The 17,780-nt window shown below is 43.6% G+C and overlaps 2 protein-coding genes across 2 annotated transcripts in view; both read right to left on the reverse strand.

Moving 5' to 3' along the window:
- Positions 1-367: 367 nt before the first annotated feature.
- Positions 368-5,848, reverse strand: odc1 (ornithine decarboxylase 1). The gene is made up of 11 exons (XM_076299644.1): positions 5,710-5,848; positions 4,168-4,310; positions 3,630-3,757; positions 3,334-3,507; positions 2,927-3,099; positions 2,599-2,815; positions 2,404-2,487; positions 2,130-2,292; positions 1,906-2,021; positions 1,521-1,735; positions 368-1,429 (listed from the first exon to the last, which is right to left on the reverse strand). The coding sequence occupies exons 3-11, from the start codon at positions 3,729-3,731 to the stop codon at positions 1,291-1,293; spliced, it is 1,383 nt and encodes a 460-aa protein (XP_076155759.1). The 5' UTR covers positions 3,732-3,757; positions 4,168-4,310; positions 5,710-5,848; the 3' UTR covers positions 368-1,290.
- A 10,465-nt stretch (positions 5,849-16,313) lies between these two features.
- nol10 (nucleolar protein 10) overlaps positions 16,314-17,780 on the reverse strand; it is a 28,335-nt gene continuing 26,868 nt past the window's right edge. The window contains exon 21 of the mRNA XM_076299645.1: positions 16,314-16,901. Coding sequence (XP_076155760.1) covers positions 16,707-16,901 — 195 coding nt within the window. The 3' untranslated portion in view covers positions 16,314-16,706. The remainder of the gene's footprint in view (positions 16,902-17,780) is intronic.

Raw genomic sequence — 17,780 nt, forward strand, 5'->3', positions numbered from 1 at the left:
TTGCAAGCACCTCTTGATTGATTAATCACCACTATGTGGATACTGTTTTTAGAATTGATTTAGATTAAGTGTTAGTTAGTATAATTTGTATTTTAGTATATTCTTTATCTTCTACTGTCCTTATTGCTTAGTTGTGTTTATATTATATACTTTTAATTACTTTTTCTGCTGTTAGTGAATGTGTGTGTGTTGTCTGTATGCTACTGAGACCTTGAATTTCCCCTGGGGATCAATAAAGTATATATCTATCTAAGTATGTTACATGTTTTAGTTGGCCATATATTTAATGGAACTGATTTACATATTTTTGATATAACTGTACAGGGTGGGTTCTTGGTGGTAATAATTGCATAGACAGTATACAGAGTAATCTGGATCATGTTAATATTTTTATTCCCTTTGCCTTCCCATTGTCCTTAATAAAAAATACAGAGACATTGCAACTACATTATTTTATTTATAAAAAATACAAAAAATTAAAAAAAGGTTTCCATAGGAAAGCAAATTATAGATGCAATCCCAGCTCTTCGTAATCCACTTCCAAATGCATTGTTGATGGCAACTACATCCTCTCGCTTATTAATATCAACATACTTACTAGCAAATAAAAATACATAAAATGTTTAACAAAAGGAGAACCAAAATAAATTCTGAGAATATGAAGGGCATATGCACATATTTCAGTATGGAAGATGAGATTGGAGAACTTAAATACATTTATAGCAGCCATTTCCTGAAATGCAGCCCTTTCTCGTTCATAACGCACTCTGAAAATTGCCGTCCACAGAACACCTTAAATGCAATTAGATGTATTCATGAGGGATGCTTAAGAGATCGAGATGCACATCAGGATTTCACCTCCATACTAGGAAATGAAATCATGCCTATGTTTTCCCCCTTCATGTTCTCAGTCAAGTAACTGGCCTTTCAATGCAAGTAAAAAAAAAAAGACAAAGACATCGGATAACCGCGGGAGGGAAAAAAAACAAAACAAAAAAACAGGGTGAGATGTGTGTGCGTCTGCTAATGCGTCAGGAGTGTGGGCCCCATACAGTTATGAACAAAACAGACACATTCACACAGACTCACATGAAATGTATGCCCTGAATGACTAGTTGGTTTGTCTTGAAATTGCCAATTGAAAGATTTGAAGTCTAGACCATTCACATGGTTACTGGCTGATGGACTGGTGGGAAATTAAACACTGTAGGTTTGGCGTATTGTGTTATCAGTGAGCTGTGTGCATCAATGCTTTGTGCATGGTGGATGGGGTGGTGCTGCAGGTGGCATTCACAGCACATGGGTGGGACAGGGCTTGGCTGGGAGCTCAAGGCCGCTCTCACGCCCACAGCAGGACGGCATGCTGCCCTGGCTCGACTCTTCCACAGGGGCGGGCATCCCCTGGGCACGGATCTGCTGCATGCACTGCCTGTAAATGAGATCAATGTTAATTCCTCAATAACAAACTTAAAACGTATCAAGTGATTTCACATTTGTGTCTTAAGACTGAAAGAACGCACCAGGCCGCACGGGTCATGACATAGTGGATGTCGGGCCTCTGGAAGCCGTTGAAGGTTGAGGCGGCAGCCACGGTGTAAGCCCCCATGTTCTCAAACAGCAGCCAGTCGCCCACCTGCAGGTCAGGTAGGGTGGAGTTCTCCACGATGCGGTCTAAGCCATCACAAGTAGGACCCCAGATGTTGCATGGGTACAGCCGCTCGTCTGGCTTGGCTTTCTGTACGCCAACAGGAAGCATAACAGTGAGCTTTGTCAACTGGTCACTACAGGAGAACATTTTTGGAACATTTCTAATCCATCAGTTTAGTCTGGCTTTGTTCATGGACTAAATGGTAGACAGAAAATTAATGGTTTCAAGAGTGTTTCAGATGTTTAACATGAGCTCACCTTGTGCAATGTTGGTAGCACATGGGCATGGTCATACAAGATGCAGTTGAAGGACCCATAGACTCCATCGTTAACGTAATACATCACGGTACGGTCATTGGTCCCATCGTCTTCCTCTGAAAAAGGGAAAAAGAGTAAGGTCAGCAAACGGACAGTGCTTTGGTCATACACAGTGCTATTAGGTCTGGCTTCACAGAACTGCTGGTCAGATAGAATCTGCGTACCATCAGAGGCAGACTGCTCATTCATCACAACTTTCTTGGCAATGATGTTGACGGCGAGTGTGTAGGCTGACGCTACATAGTAGCGGCCAGGCTCAGCGATGACCTTCACCCCAGAGTCAACAGGGAAGTATTTATCCAGTGCAGGGTTGATGACCGCTGTGATCTGTGAATATTAGAGGGCCAAGTTAGTAAGACCACCTCCAATGATGCCAACTACAGGGCTTGTAGTGCACTGGATGACTTGTGTGAGAGTTATAATTGGTTAAGAACAAACCTCTTCAAACTTCAGCTTGGCATCTTCTGATCCAGGAAAACCACCCCCAATGTCCAGGAGGGTCATGTCGTATCCCAACTCAGCCTGAATGAAGAAATGTTGGTTAAAACACCACTTCCTGAAATTCACTGGCTCTTTAAAATCATTTATAAATTGATGCAAATAAACAAATGGAGTGCTTTCAACACAACTTACCCCCATGTCAAAGACGCAGCGGGCATCAGAGATGGCCTTGGTGTAGGTCTCAGGGTCAGTGCAGCCACTGCCCACATGGAAGCTGACGCCAATGACGTCCAGACCCAGCTCCCGCGCACGCTCCAGCAGCAGCCGGCTGTTCTTCAGCGTGGCGCCGAACTTGATGCTCAGACGGCACACGGCCTTCGAGTCGTCCGTGGCAATGCGCAAAACCAGCCTGACAACGAGCAGACAGACAAATTATTGGATACAGAAATACAGAAGCGGGAACAGAAAGCTGGAGTGACCGTAATGACTGCTTTTGACCTCCTGTTACGGGAACACTTACTTGGCACTGTCATGGCAGCGGGCCACCTTCATGAGCTCCACCTCATTGTCAAAGGTCATCATCTGGACACCATGGGCCGAGGCGTACTTGATCTGGGAGACCTGTTTGCAGGGGTTGGCGTAGATAATGCGGCTGGACTCCACACCCAGAGACTGCACCAGCTGGATCTCCGTCTGAGGAACCAAAGAGAGGAGCCAATCAAACGTGAGCCCACTGTCTACAGTTGTCAGCTGATTAATGACAGTGCAGTGTTTGCAGCACAAAACAAGCAGTGGAAATTAAAGGGATAAGGTAAAGAAGACAAAAGTGTTTAATAAGTGTGAATGAATGAATACATTTGTGTTTTTTGTGATTGTCAGTTCAAAAGTAATCTGTTTAATTCTTCAAAAACATATTGGTGGCTGTACCTTGCTTGCACAGTCAAAACCAGCTCCCACAGAGGCTAGGGTCATGACCACCGCCTTGCTATCGTTACACTTAACGGCATAGAAGGGTTGGACCCGGGGCAAGGCACGAGCCCAACGGAGGTGCTTCTTCAAGACGTCCCCAAGGTCAGCAACATAGAAGGCATCCTTGTCATCCTGAAGGCAAGACATTGTAGCCCAATTAATAAAATGAATTGTGTAACAAGACACACTTGAATAAAGATAATCAGATTAACAGGGGAGACAATGAGGGGTTACTACTGTTGAGGGGTACTTACAGACATGGACATTTCATTGATGTTCTGATCCACTATGTCCCGTGCACAGAAACCCTCCTCCAAGAGGGTGAAGTCAAAGTCAGCAGGAGTGAAAGAGTTCATGATTCCAACTTTGGATTGCAAAAGAACTGCATGAAGGGGAAAAACAACTTGAGTTTAAGACCAGCTAATCTGTCTATACATTAGACATCTCTGATTTAAAACTGTCCCGTTAGTGGGAATTTGCAAGACATTCTCCTCATTTGGAGCCCATGTCACAGGTGTGTCAACCCAACCAATCAAGTGTTCAAATAGTCGCCTACTGTACATAGCCGAACACCATCAATGTGTTTAAATTACTTTACTGCTAGCAATAAAGGGATAAATAAACCCCTACTGTTTAACAGTGCAAGGAAAACTATGAAGATAACAAAACACTACAACAGTTTGGTAGCCTTCATTCAAATGTGGTGATGTCTATGCCTTTACACACACACACACACACACACACACACAACATAAAAAAACATTAAAAAAAGGACAAATATTCAACACTCACTTGAACAAGAAAGAGATGGAATTATTTCTTCTTTATCAGGTGTAGAGCAGCCAAGGGGGTTCTCCTGTAAAATTGAATCCTTTCAGATAAGACTCAAGGCCATTCCCCTCTGAGTAGGTGTGCAATGTTCTCAAGTGATTATTCTGTGGAAGGATCATAGAAAAGATGCATATGGCGTTAGGCCTACCCAATTGGCAACAGATTCAATGCTGCCCTGTATTGTTACTGGTCATAAACAATAATATGACTATCGTTAGACCTGTGAATAAGCACAGAGGGCGATAAACATTTATGACGCATCTTCATTTCTCTGCGCCCCGATTTCGCTCAGTGAACCCCACTCAACACGGATTTCACCCCATATAGACCCTGTAGGCCCAGTCCTCTTATGAAATACCCCGATGGACTTCATTCACAAACGTGGATGAGCAAACAGACCAGTCACTGTTCACTCTGCGTGACAACTATAAAGGTCAACTGAAGCGCACAAGGAAAAAAATGTAGCAAACAGCCGGCGAAACAAGTGCCCTCCTCTGTGCGAAGTTCAACATAATTATAGCCAATGTGGAGCCGAAGAATCGGACGACGCAGAATTTGCATGAAAAAGAACCAATAGCGAAAACTTCAAGCACACTCTTCCATCTAGAGAAACCAATAAGAACAAACTGGGACGCCCCTTTTCCATTCTGACTCGAAACCCACACGAACAGCATGCGCTACAAATGTGGTAAACGTTGATAGAACACGTTTTTTTCCACTTCTCGCGGTTAAAAGCAAGCCAAGAACAAGATCACATTTTTTTACAAGCATTTTTATATTAATCCTAGTCTACGAGTCATCAGAAAGCAAGAAGCATCACATTAGTCACCAGTCCAAGATCACTCTACTCTGAGACCCAATTCATATGTAAAGTTAGAAACACAAAAAAACTAGACCACAAGTCAAACATGATATGAGCTAGCCTAATGTAGCCCATCAGTCACCATCAGAAGACAGGGTTGCCATTCATTGTTTAACATTACACAACATTGTAATTGCGGTTTCACAAATTAGGTTTAAATATAAATGTCCATTTTGGCATAACGCGAAATTACATTACTTTGCTATCCACCTATATTCGTCCTACCGCATGAACCTAACTGTAACGTAACATTAACTATCGGTGCGTTGAAGACCGCTAGCGCAACTTGAGGAGTAGACCACGTTGTAACAGGAAGCCATTAATTCGAACCCAGCTGACGTTAACCAAGTTCTCTTGACAATCCACAACCTAGCCGAAGATAGATGTCTCTGAGGACTTTACACAGTTAATTGACGTAAACAGTTAAAGAAAATAACCAAAGACAATTCATAACGGAGTACCGACAAGTCAACTGAAGTCTAGCAGATGTTTCTACGATAGATGAGATGAGCTAGGATGCTAGTGACCGGCTAGGGTAGACGGCTACATTAGCAGATATTTCCGTTACTGATGCTACTTTAAATTATCCTTTACTAATTGTAATATATTCATCCAAGCACAAATAACTTTATTATACATACCTTTAAAAGCATTTACAAAGAGTTTTTCCATTGGACATGAATCCTTGAAATAAAAGTGTCGGTTTATTCTCGCCAGAAAGCAACGCCTTGTGACACTGTGCTACCGCCTGCCTGCCCTGAAGTTGAAGTGGAAGCCGGTAGCGGAACGCTACCTTATATATAGTTTAGCCGTTTCCACGGCAACATACCAGCTGAAACTGGACTTCTATCTCTTCAATCCCATGTGCGAACCGGTTTTGGCTTGTTACCGGCTCCACGCGCTCAATGCAAAGAAGAGCCTACTGGAGCTCTTACTGGAGAACTTTGAGAAATGAATGGGATTGCCTATGGAAAACAATAGGAGTTGATAGGAAGTTTTAACATGGCTTATTTAGGCTACTTTATTTTGTACAATTTAGGTCTACACGAATACGACATAGATCTGCGTCTCTGGCCAGATTTAACTTATTCGTAGGCTATTATCTTATGTTTCACACGTCTTTGACTTTAAGAAGGGGAGAAACTAAAATTGCGTAAAAAATGCTTGATAAATAATTATCACAAAAAAAGGATTGACATTGATTGATGATGATTTAAATTGATTGATGATGACCACCAACATAATGAAATAAAAAATTTGTTCATATATTTATTATTTATTATATTATATATTTATTCTTTATTATATATTTTTTCTTTATTTGTTGCTTCTTTGCAGGTTTCTCTAGCCTACCATGTTTTTTTTTATTCTCACAAATACCTTTTGCACTAACAATGCAGCTCCCACGTCCATCTTTGTTGGAATTAGGCTACTATATAATTTGTTTTAGGGTGTTGTTGGTGAGATGCCTTTTCCTGTTCACCTGACAATGGGTAGGCACCTTCCTAACTGAAAAAGGCTTTGGCATCCATGGCCATGCTTGCTTGTTGCTAAAGCACATGTCTGAACGTTTAGACTATGTAGAAGTCCCACATAAGGGGTATGTCAAAGGGGTCAGTGACAAATAAGCATTTAATGACTGCTGTCCAGTCATTAATTATGGAGATAAAATATTCAAACTCCAAGAGAAGTAAAATTATGTTTGAGGCTCTAAGGCCATATGACGGCTACATCAAGAACTTTGCTGATTCAGGACACCTCCAATTCCTCAATTTCCATAGAATCTGCGGTCATCTTAGAGGAATTTGTTCTGTGCTTCATCAGCTTCAGCTTTATTCTAGTACTGGCGTAACTGACTGGTGTAAAGTTCTGTTGCAACTGACTGGTGTAAAGTTCTGTTGCAACATACTGGAAAATAACACAATGAGGAAACGTCTGGTACCAGAGTTGGTGCAAACTGCCCTCAAACAAACCAGAAGCAGATCATTTGTGCAGGGTCACGTGACTCACTGAGTCCGTCTGGTGTCTTGACTAAATCTTTGAGTGACAGCAGGTCCTTGTGGGTCAGTGCTCTATCCAGAGCAGAGTTAGACAGGAACCCTGGCTACCACAAGTGTTGAAGTCATAGAATCAGCCACACGGACAGGCCTGAAATTTCAGCTAGAACTTTCTAGCATTAAATCCACCAAATTGATACAAATAGCATGTATTAATTACATCATGTACACAAAATGAGTGAGCTTTTGAAGTTTTTGTAGGACTGGGTGAAAACAGAAAAGATTGAGACCGCCAGTTAAGGCAAAAACATCTCCCCACCTCAGACCATAACAGATAAATAAAACTTACGTTGGTTAAATGGGTGTAAGTCTGTTTTATTTGTCACATGCCTTCAATAAATGGGTGATACTGGAAACAATGACTGCGATGACCATGTCTAGCTCCAAAAAAGCTGCTCAAAAAGGTCTTGAAGCCTATGACCTCAAACAGAGATGTCATGTCCCTGGATGGTACATTTCAGTAAAGTTGCCACAATAATTTCCTCAAATAAAGCATGGTACTAGGAAAATGACTAATGTGCTATGAATTCTAAGAATGAGGACAATTCTGTCCCTCACAGTCTTTTTAGTGAAAAATGTCTGCATCTCTTCCAAGTAGACATGTGAAAAGTTACATAAAGATAGTTTCTCATAGTGTCACCACAGTGGTGGTGGGTTTGAGTGGTGATATATTTTGTGTTGTATTTTATGTGAACCCCATTACTCTCTGTGACTGGCCCTGAATTGAACTCCGCAGATTTACAGTTTGGTTATGAGAAATTCCGCCTCAGAAAGAGAGAGGCTGGCGTGCAGGTCCAAAGCCTGCAGTCGCACCAGTTTCCGCTGCAAGCTTCATGTAGGAAACTTTATGAACCATGAAAGACTAAGTTTCTGTGGCTCAGCCATAAATGCATTTCCCAGATGAAATAGTTCACGTTAGCCCCCCCCTTCATAAAAAATCGCCTCTCCTCAACCCCCCACCCCCAACCCTATTCAACTACATGGTGTTTCCATGTCGACTGTCTGATTTCCTGCCAATCCAGAGCATGAGGTCATTTTTTTATGACTGTGCCTCAAACCCGAAGAACCGCAATGCTTTTTATGAATGGAATTATTGAAAAAAAGGAAAGTGAGCAGTGAGAGCAGGGGAAAAAGAAGACATGTCTGTTCTCCATCCACCACTGAAATCCTCCACCTCCCACACTCGCAGTCTTCGCCCCAGGGATGTCAGACGGACGCAGACTCTAACCCCTGTAGCATGTGCCTTCCCTCTCCACAGGAAGTCCAACAGGGACACTGTGCTCCTCAAGGCTAATTAATTTATCACAGGCATTTTATCGGACTTGGCGTCATGGGATAGGCAGAGCATGGGAGTAGTGACCTTGAGCTCAACTTTTTCTTTATTTCTTTCTTTCTCTCTCTCTCACTCTACCCCTTTCCCTTTCTATCTCGCGCTATCGTGTGAGTTGTACGGGGCCTCTGTTATCACCTCCCAACCAACTGTTATCTGCACCCTACACAGAGGTGTCAATTGTTACGGCCTAAGATATATTGGGGACACATCTAATATGGCTCAAAAATTTTGCCTGAGGAAGAACCAGCCGGGTCGAAACATTGCAGCACACAATAAACGTACGGGAGTTTTTAGCAGAGTGTGGGCATTTCATTCTTTTTTGAGTTCTAGTTCCATTTGCCCTGCACCTCACCAGTGGGGATACTATTACAACTACTCTACACATCTAACATGGGGCTGATTTGGAAGCAAGGTTAACACAACCATCCATGTATGAATAACATACAGTAGGCTACATACACACACCGTCTGACAAGTCAGATGATGTTTGAAATGACCAATTATGGCTTGCCTCTGTCTTATTTGTTATATGTTATATGTTTGCTTCCCACTGGTCTCTGTAAAGCACTTTGGTTGATGCAAATCATGTTTAAATGTGCTATATAAATAAATCTGATTGATTGATTGATTGACCAATCAAGTCAAAATGATTAAAAAGCTAACAGCCTTTTTGAGTTCTCCAAAGCCGGTTTAACACTAAACAAAGTTTGTATTATCACATTAATCGTGGTGTTTTCATGAGGACCAGGTCTTATGCTGGGTAGTTGGTATAGACCCTTTCAAGAGAGTCCCATTATCAGCATCATAGTTGGCCCCACAAGACTTCCTTTTTAACATTCCATATGTTATCTTAATGCAGAGGAAGTAGATTGGGGCCTAAATAGAACGTTCAAGCATTGTTTTTGTTTTTACTGTTGAAAGGGTCTATAGCACACTGAACCATATGTATCTTTATGTGAGCACTCATGCCAGTGCAGCAGCTCAGCCACTGACAGCTGTCTCTTGTGAACAAGTGACGTCACGTGCACGTATTTGCAACGGCTAAGTTCATTAAGTTATCACTGAGCAAACACACTAAGCTCGAGGTGAATGCAGACTATATACTTCCCTCTAAGCTTGTGGATACACACAGGTCCAAGGGTTAATATGCGTGCACATCTCTCTCTCTGTGTGTGTGTGTGTGTGTGTAAGTGTAAGACAGTGGCACAGTGACTCGGGGCATGTGACATGTGGCCTAGTAATGGAGTCATTCAGCAAGTCACACTCATTCATGTCATGGTGATCCCTGATGTATGTCAGGCTTGACTTTACCACAGAAGGATTATGAGGAACTATTGAAGCTGCTCTGCATGCAGCTATAAAGTATTATAGACATATAAAGGATGTGTTTATATACTTACTACTGTGTTACCTCATATCTACCCAATGGAGTGAAATAGAGTGTTAAATATGCATTTAATGTCCTCCTTGTGCACACAGAATACATTTGAACAATGACTAGTTTCTCCCGTCTTTTTAAAAATCAATTTGTTCTAAATTCATGCTGTATTCTGTTTCTTGTTTTTGTTTGTTTAATTCATTCACTAATTCAAAGACCCAGAGAGCAATTGTCATACTGACACACACAGATAAAAAGGTGCACACACACACACACACACACAGCTGAAGGAAAAGAGATTGCTGAGTGGGTGGCGGCTGGCTGAGGGTCATTTGCTGCAGTGTGGGGACAGTAAAAAAATTAAATATACAGATGGGGAAAGCACATAAAAGGAACCAGATGTCAATCAGCGGCCCAAAGTTCAGCTCCCTCTCCCCAGCATTCAAGATGCCGCATTTGGATCAGGGCTTCACCACAGAACCCAACCTCTAATGGGCTCGCCAGCACAGGGATCTCCTCATCAAAATCAAACTTTCCAGTTGGCACCACCTCTTTCCATGGAATCCACGTCATGAGTGGTTGCGCAATGGCTGCATTTCATAATTACTCACACAGACATACATATCATGCACATGTGCTGTAAGAATAGACAATTGGTGTTGAGGCATGAGTAACTGTCCATGAGTCATAGATTTATTTGTTGCGCAACAACGTGATACGACTGTTACTCATAACATAACACTCAATGAGTAATGAGCACACACTAACAAACCCAAACACATACCAAAACACTAAATAAACAGACAGGTTGTTAACAAAAACAGTAAGTTAAAGGCAGATTTTATGATGTCTGAAATTTCTTTTGGAATGCAAGAATGTCTAGAATTGCCTTTGTTCAGTCTACAGACTTTCTGTAGCTCTCCTCCTGGGCCTTAGAGTAGGTGAACTGACCAGTCATATCAGACTGGGCTATCCATACCAACCCTGTTAAGTCACACCTTGACATGTGAGGGAATGAGAAAGGCACAATGTGCACTGGGAGCTTTGTGTGGGTTTGGTCAGTTTGGAGTATACCTACAGATAGAGGATAGTCCCTGATAACTTGACAATCGTGGCCAGGCTGCGCCGAGCTCATTTCCATTTCCAGTACAACACTTGAACTGCGCCGCACCATGCTGGGCCGTGCTCCTTTTGGACCTCCTCCTGAACTGGGCCAGAGTCGCGCCAAGTCCGCCTCCAAACGTGACGCTGAGCCTGAAGTCTGAGCACTGTCACAATTTCACAAGCTTTTTTTAAAACTGGAGATGCAAAACAGCATGAAATTTCAGGTCACTGATAGGAGATGATAGAAAATAGAAATGAAAGGCCATCACAGGCAATTCTAGGTAAACACTCCAAGCTCAACATTAAAGCGCTTAAGAAGTAAATCACTTGCCACATCAAAAGAAGAATGACAATTCATGCTGACAAGAACACTGCGGTCGTTCAGGGAGAAAATAATTTCCTTTGATTTCTCCCTCTCCATGGCATAAGTATAGGGTCTGCTCAAAGTCAAAGCATTTGTCTAGAAACATGTAAAGTGGGGGCCCATTTGAATGCAGATACGTATCCATCCACAAACACAAATAACAGAGTCAGTGACTGTCTGGCATTTATTGAAATGTTGAGGCTTTGCTGATTTGAAGTCAGAAAACCTCAAGTGCTTCTGGCCTCCCAATCTCTCCCCTGGGTTCAGCTGTGAACGCCTGCTTTGTAAAGGTCACAGCGTGGCCATCCAAGCTGAGTGGAGATCCAGAAGGTCTCTCAAGCCAATGGTGTTCATGTACTATTCCAAAAAGGACTCGTAAAAACGCACAACGGAATTTGAAAGACCTTTTCATGGGGGGAAAAATAAACACTTAACACTGCCATTCTCGTGTTCACGGACCCACTTCAGTAAGTAGCTGGAACTTTGTGTGGTTGATATGACACACATGGGAACAGGACAGGGCGTTCGTCATGGCACCAACTACCTTACAGCCTCTCGCCACAAAATACAGTGTGTAGCGGGCAGCGGTGCCATCTTCATTCTGGGCGGCAGCCACGTGGGCAAGACGGCATCGGTGGAGATCCATCGCCGCGTATCTTTTATGACTTGTCAAGTGGCGTGGTGTGGTGGAGCAGGAGAGGGAGCGGGCGCTGCGCTTAGCCGCCTGGAACTCCTGAGACCGAGGCAGACGGGCCGAACGCCAAGGGCGACGGCGGTGAGATCACTCTCTCCGCGCACACTCGCACACGTCCAGAGTCAGCACATTTCTGCCTCTCCCATGGGAAGAGAAGGGCCCGAGACAAAAGGGAGAAAGGGATAGAGTGGGAGACACTGAAAGAGAGGAATCAGGGCAGATCGGAGGAGGAGAGAAAGTGTAGAAAATGTAGGAGCCTTTTTTTCTGACATCATTTGTACAAAGAAATATTACATAATCTGTCGTTTTCAAGAATTTGGGCATTTTGAACTCGCAGTCTCTATTGTTCTGCTGTGGCATGCACATAAACTACGCATGCTCTAAGGAAGGTGAGATGACTGAAAGCTTAGCATTGATAAATTATTGAAAAGCTGGTGCAGGAGTCACCTCCAAATATTGATCTTTGACTACCAGTGCTGAGAGGATGTGTGACAGAACCTATGTGCTGCTGTCTGTCTCACAGTGTACAGGGAATGAAATATAAGGCCTTTCAGCTCCCTCCCTCCCCTCTATAGCCCTCAGTCACCCCTCTCTGGCCTCTCAGAGGGTAAGTAATGATGAAAGTAGCCTCAAATGCAAAGCGGCAGAAGAGGGGGGAACCTCTGCCCTCTTTTTCTTAGAAATCCATCCCTGGCCCCTCGCTCCACTTTCTCTCCCCTTTGCTCCGCGCGCTCTCCCGTTGGCTGAAAGGGTGCGAGGTCTTCCAGGCCCTTTGAACTTCCCACCAAACGGCCCCCAGACAGTGACGTGAGTGGCGGTGGCTGCGCCTGATCCCAGTGAAGCGCGCGGCGAGTGGGATTAACCAGTCAAAGCAGCCCCTCTCCCCGCTCCCGGAGCCTAACCTGCTTTGGTCTCGCCGCCGCTGGCCTACATGCAGCCCGCCAAGACTCCTCGCCCCTCAGGCTGCAACAGCTACTCAGATGCACTACACACAATGGGACGGAGCGGCCATGGGAAGCACATGGGGCAGATAAGGCGGGATAGGGCACCGGGGCTGTAGGGGACACTATGTGCTCATTGATACGGACCGTAACTGTTACACTTTTTTAAACATGTTGAGCTGATAATTGTCTAACTGGGCCTTTAGCTCCACAGTAAGATACCCTGCACATGAAGCTTGGTACATATTGTATGTACACAGCACTGCTGCTGACATTTGAGAAGCTACAAAGGGATCTCAGTGCAAGACATATTCAAGTATATGAGGTTTTTTTTTTCCTTCTAAACACAACAAGCCTGACCTAGAAAGCCATCAAGCTGAGGGAATTCTGAACATATACAATCTTAGTGCAAGGTTAAGTTATTATATTACCTGGTTTAATTCAAATCTGTGGAAATTGGAAGCAGACAACACAGTATACTGTGTACCCTGACCAAAAAAAAAATGCTGAAGACAAACATTTGTTTACTCCTCTGACCGTCGTTAAGTCGTCTGCTCATCCCCTCCTTCCGCCTCACTTGACGTATGATCTGTCCATGAGGTCAGGGGTCCATTTGAAAAGCTCATGTTCAAGTCGAGGATTTGTATGTGTGACCATCTGCTGTTCTCAAGCCCTTCAACCCCAAATGCAAAATGTCAAACATATTTAAACATGAGTACATGTGGTGAATCCAAAGGCTGGCTGGTGAGCCGGCTTACTTCATCAAACATCCACTGACCTATTTATGCCCCGAATTTGGGCCCAAATGAACCTACACTGTGCAGTTCACTGAAGCTAGTGTTTCTAACACTAAGAAACAAGACCATGAATGGACAAAAATGTGACACTGAAAAACGACACCATATTGCCCCATCTTTTTGGATGTAATAAAAAGATGGGGCAACCCAACCCAAATCAGTTCAGAATCAGAAGAAAAAGCCTACTTCTGTTATTGTGACAGGGCGTGTGGAGAGTGAACGAACGTATTATGTAACATCTTAATTCCAGAGTGCCCTTTCATTGGTCCACCAAATTTCCAAGCTACAGTTGGTGGCAAGACCTCACACATGTAAGGTCTGCTCTGTTGGGCTGGAGAACAATTTCCAGCGACGCAATTGTCATGGTGATGGGAGATCTGGGACACTTAAAGTAGGTCAGGCACTCGATGGCATTTCTAGGAGCATGGCACACTTTTTCTCCCCAAACACAAAACACCGGAATTACCCATCACAGAATCGGAACACAGTGGACTCACCCACTGATGAGGAAACCTTTTCTTTCCTGTCGTGAAGAAAGAAAGCCACTAGCTCAGGGCTGTGTTGGTTTCTAACATGTCTGTTTATGGACACATGTCTGTTTATTTTCTTCACACTGCCTTTGGCAATTTCTTTTGTGAGCTAGCAGAACAGGAAACCAGACCTACATTACTCCTATATGTGCACACACACACACACATTAAGTTTATTCACAAAGAGCTGAGACAAGACACCTCCCAGCAAACACTTCAGAAGCTCACATCTCCTTCCCCCACCCTCCTTACTTCCTGCTACACACTGCTGGATGACTTGGCCCCCACCACTGATGATCTATGACAGGTTGAGAAGTTAGGAAACACTGGCTTGCCAAATCGAGTCCCGTAAAGACCAGCCCCCAACTCTCTGCCATGTTTTCCGTGCTGGTCAAGACTGGACCTGACTGGTTTGTTTCAGCCATTGTTGTCAGGGAGCCACCCACTCCCTCTACACACATTGATGTCTTTTGTTGTGAATGGCCATTTTTGCACCACAAAGGTGTCATTTATGAAGACTTGACAACCATTTCATTTCAATTACCCAACTAGCTCCTTGTTGGGCCATATCCCATAGTTCATTATCTGAAATCTTGACACAAGTCAGTTGCAAAATGGATTCCACTCTTCAAATTAGTTCTTCTTTCTTACCCATTGGACTTTTTGTGTTGTCCCATAACTCAATTTAAAGAGATCAAATTATCATCTATTATCACTTTGGTAGACTTCCCTTAAGTTTCTGCATCAGTTTGGTGCTGACGTTTTCATTGGTCTGTTTATCACTCTGGTCTAGGCTGGACCCAACTAAAAAAAGTTTAGCCTCCACATGTACAGTCAATACTGGTTTGTTGTACTTGTCAATAGCCCTTATATCCTTTGAGCACCAAAGTCGAGTAGCGTGAAAGACATGTTAACCTCTGCAAATGGTTCCAAATAGTTTGAGATCATGCTTAAGATAAAACTGATAATCTGGAACCTATGGAATGTTGATATTTTGGTAGTAGATAGTGCAGTGAGCTAATTGCAGCCTATTGAGCTGCTCGTCTCTGGACTAGAAATCGTGCCTTAACTTCTCTACGCTGCCATTATAAAGATCTACCCTCAGGAACCCCCCAGTCTATAAAGAACAAAAGAAGAAATCCCCCAGAAGGTAGCTTAGGACTGACAATGACAGGGCAGTTGAATGGACGAGGCTGCTTGCTCTGCTAAGTAAATGTGTCATTGCCTTCAAGGTGTCAGGGAGGCCTGGGAAGGGGGAGCAGGATATGCTGCACCATGGTGTCATAAGAGCACAGCTCTGTCTGAGAGGACAACGGGGCCTCTGCAGCCAGGGGCTGCTGGGAGAGAGGAGGAGGGTGAGGGGAGAGGACGACTCATTCCAAGAATTTGGGCCTCATTTGCCTTCGCTCTCCATTTCCACGCTGCTCTGGGGGTTGGGGGTTGGGTGGGTGGGCTAACATGTCTGATGGTGGGTAACTGCAACATGAACAAAACTGTTGTTTGTCAAGAAAAATTCCTCTCCCACACAGTCATGAGTGAGAAAACTTGTTTTTATCATGTTTCCCCCCTGAACTACTGAACTTGTATGTTATGAGCATAAACATGGCAAGTTAAGCAGAAATGTCTTCCAGGTAGAGGCTTGCACTGGATGGACTTTCCAGCCCAGCCCCTGTTGCACAAATAATATTTAGTCCCGCTCCCACCCTCATCTTTCAAGTTTTGTCCCATTCCTGCCCGCAGTATCCTGCAGGTGGACATGCACAGGGTCTTGCTCCTGCCCACTCCCATGCTTAAAAACCACTGACCTTGCACCTGTTTATGTAAACCATGGGTTATTACTGGCTACGAATAAAGTTTTGTATTTGAAGAAAAAAACAAAACAAACTGTTCACTCTATTTGAAACATATTGTGTGGGACTGCGCACAAATGTATTTCTGCCCGCCCCACTCTTTAGCACCAAGTCTTTTAAACTCTGCCAGTTCTGGCGTATACCTAAAGGACATCTCTTTCCTACCCACAGTTCTAGACATATACACCCAAAGAATGAGGGACCACAATTTTTGATTAAAAATGCTTATATTCCAATATAGTACACAATCTCCTGTTTAGTCTGCCCTGAAGGACATCGGGAAGGAAAAGTACAAGCTGAAGGCTGCTTCACGGACAGATACACTTCTGAGGACACAACCTGAGTAGTGGGTTACACTCTGTGTACTTCAGGATTCTCTCTCTCTTTCTCTCTCTCTCTCTCTAAAACACACACACACATACACACTTTTGTTGTGTCACTTCTGATGTTCTCCTCATGATTTGTAAAAAAAAACTATGAAATAGTCTTTTGGTCATGTGAAGATGACCATTCGCCTGCATTCCACCAGGGTTTCTTCCTTATAAAAGCAGTCCTCCACTGGTGAGCTTCCCAGTGGCCTGTGAGGGAAATCAGAAGCGGCCTCTGCCTCCTCCGCGGCCTCTGCCTCCTCCGCGGCCTCTGCCTCGGCCTCTTCCTCCTCCTCGGCCTCTACCGCCACCCCAGCCTCGGCCTCCTGTCTGCAGGTGTCCTGCAGATCGCCTCACTTTCCTCCTCTCCTCGTGGTGGTCCCTCTCCGCCTTCTGCTGGGAGCGCTGCTTCTCAGACTAACACACAGCGAGGGAGAAAAGGAGAGAGAGAGAGAGAGAGAGGAAGAGAGAGAGAGGGTCATTTAGTCAAATATAAAACACTAGTTTTGCATGGACGTTTTCCACAGGTCTGTCCTCGTTCCTGGTCTAGTGGACGGAGACATGCCATGCGCTATAAGTCTGGGGACAACTATGGGAGATCTAGGTCTTACAATTGTGTGAATGGTCATGTGATTTGTGCAAATGGTCATGTGATCTACGCTTCAGGCTGATCTATGCTTCAGGTGTCCCCCCCTACCACGCAGACAAGATCCAGAAATTGGATCGTGAGTGTATTTGAACTGAAACCATGTTTTAAAATGAAAACAGAATAGTGTGAATGTTGCCTAAATACTGGTGTGAACAATTACGATATTTTGTCTGTTTGAGATATTCCAAAGCCAACTCATGGAGTTGGCTCAAGTGGAGTTGAAGAAATAAAAAAACAGCAAAATTGAGGGGTGCTTTTGTCAAGTTATGTGTGCTGTCGCTTGCACTGCACTACCACGTTGGAAGAGTTGTCTGCTGACAACTGCTTATGCTTTTGTCACAAAGTGTCAGTAAGTCATGGCCGGCCAAAGAAAAGCTTGCACTGCAAAAAATAAAATCTAACCAAGAGTTATTAATCTTATATTAAGATTAAAAAAAAATCTTTTTGGTATTGTTTTTAGTATGATGAGACCTAGCACTCTCTCGAAAGATTATTTTGACTTAATTTAAAAAGACTTATTTTAAGAAGTCTTATCAAGACATATTTACTCAACACACTGGCAGACAAATTTGCTTGTTTTCAGGATGAGACGTCTTAAAAGACGTCAAACTCTTCTTAAATTAAGTCAAATAATTTTACGAGAAAGT

This window comes from Alosa pseudoharengus, unplaced genomic scaffold (genome assembly GCF_046254945.1).
Source record: "Alosa pseudoharengus isolate Yale_2024_CS ecotype anadromous, Long Island Sound unplaced genomic scaffold, YU_APseudo_1.1 YU_APseudo_1.1_scf_22, whole genome shotgun sequence".
Taxonomy (NCBI): Eukaryota; Metazoa; Chordata; class Actinopteri; order Clupeiformes; family Clupeidae; genus Alosa; species Alosa pseudoharengus.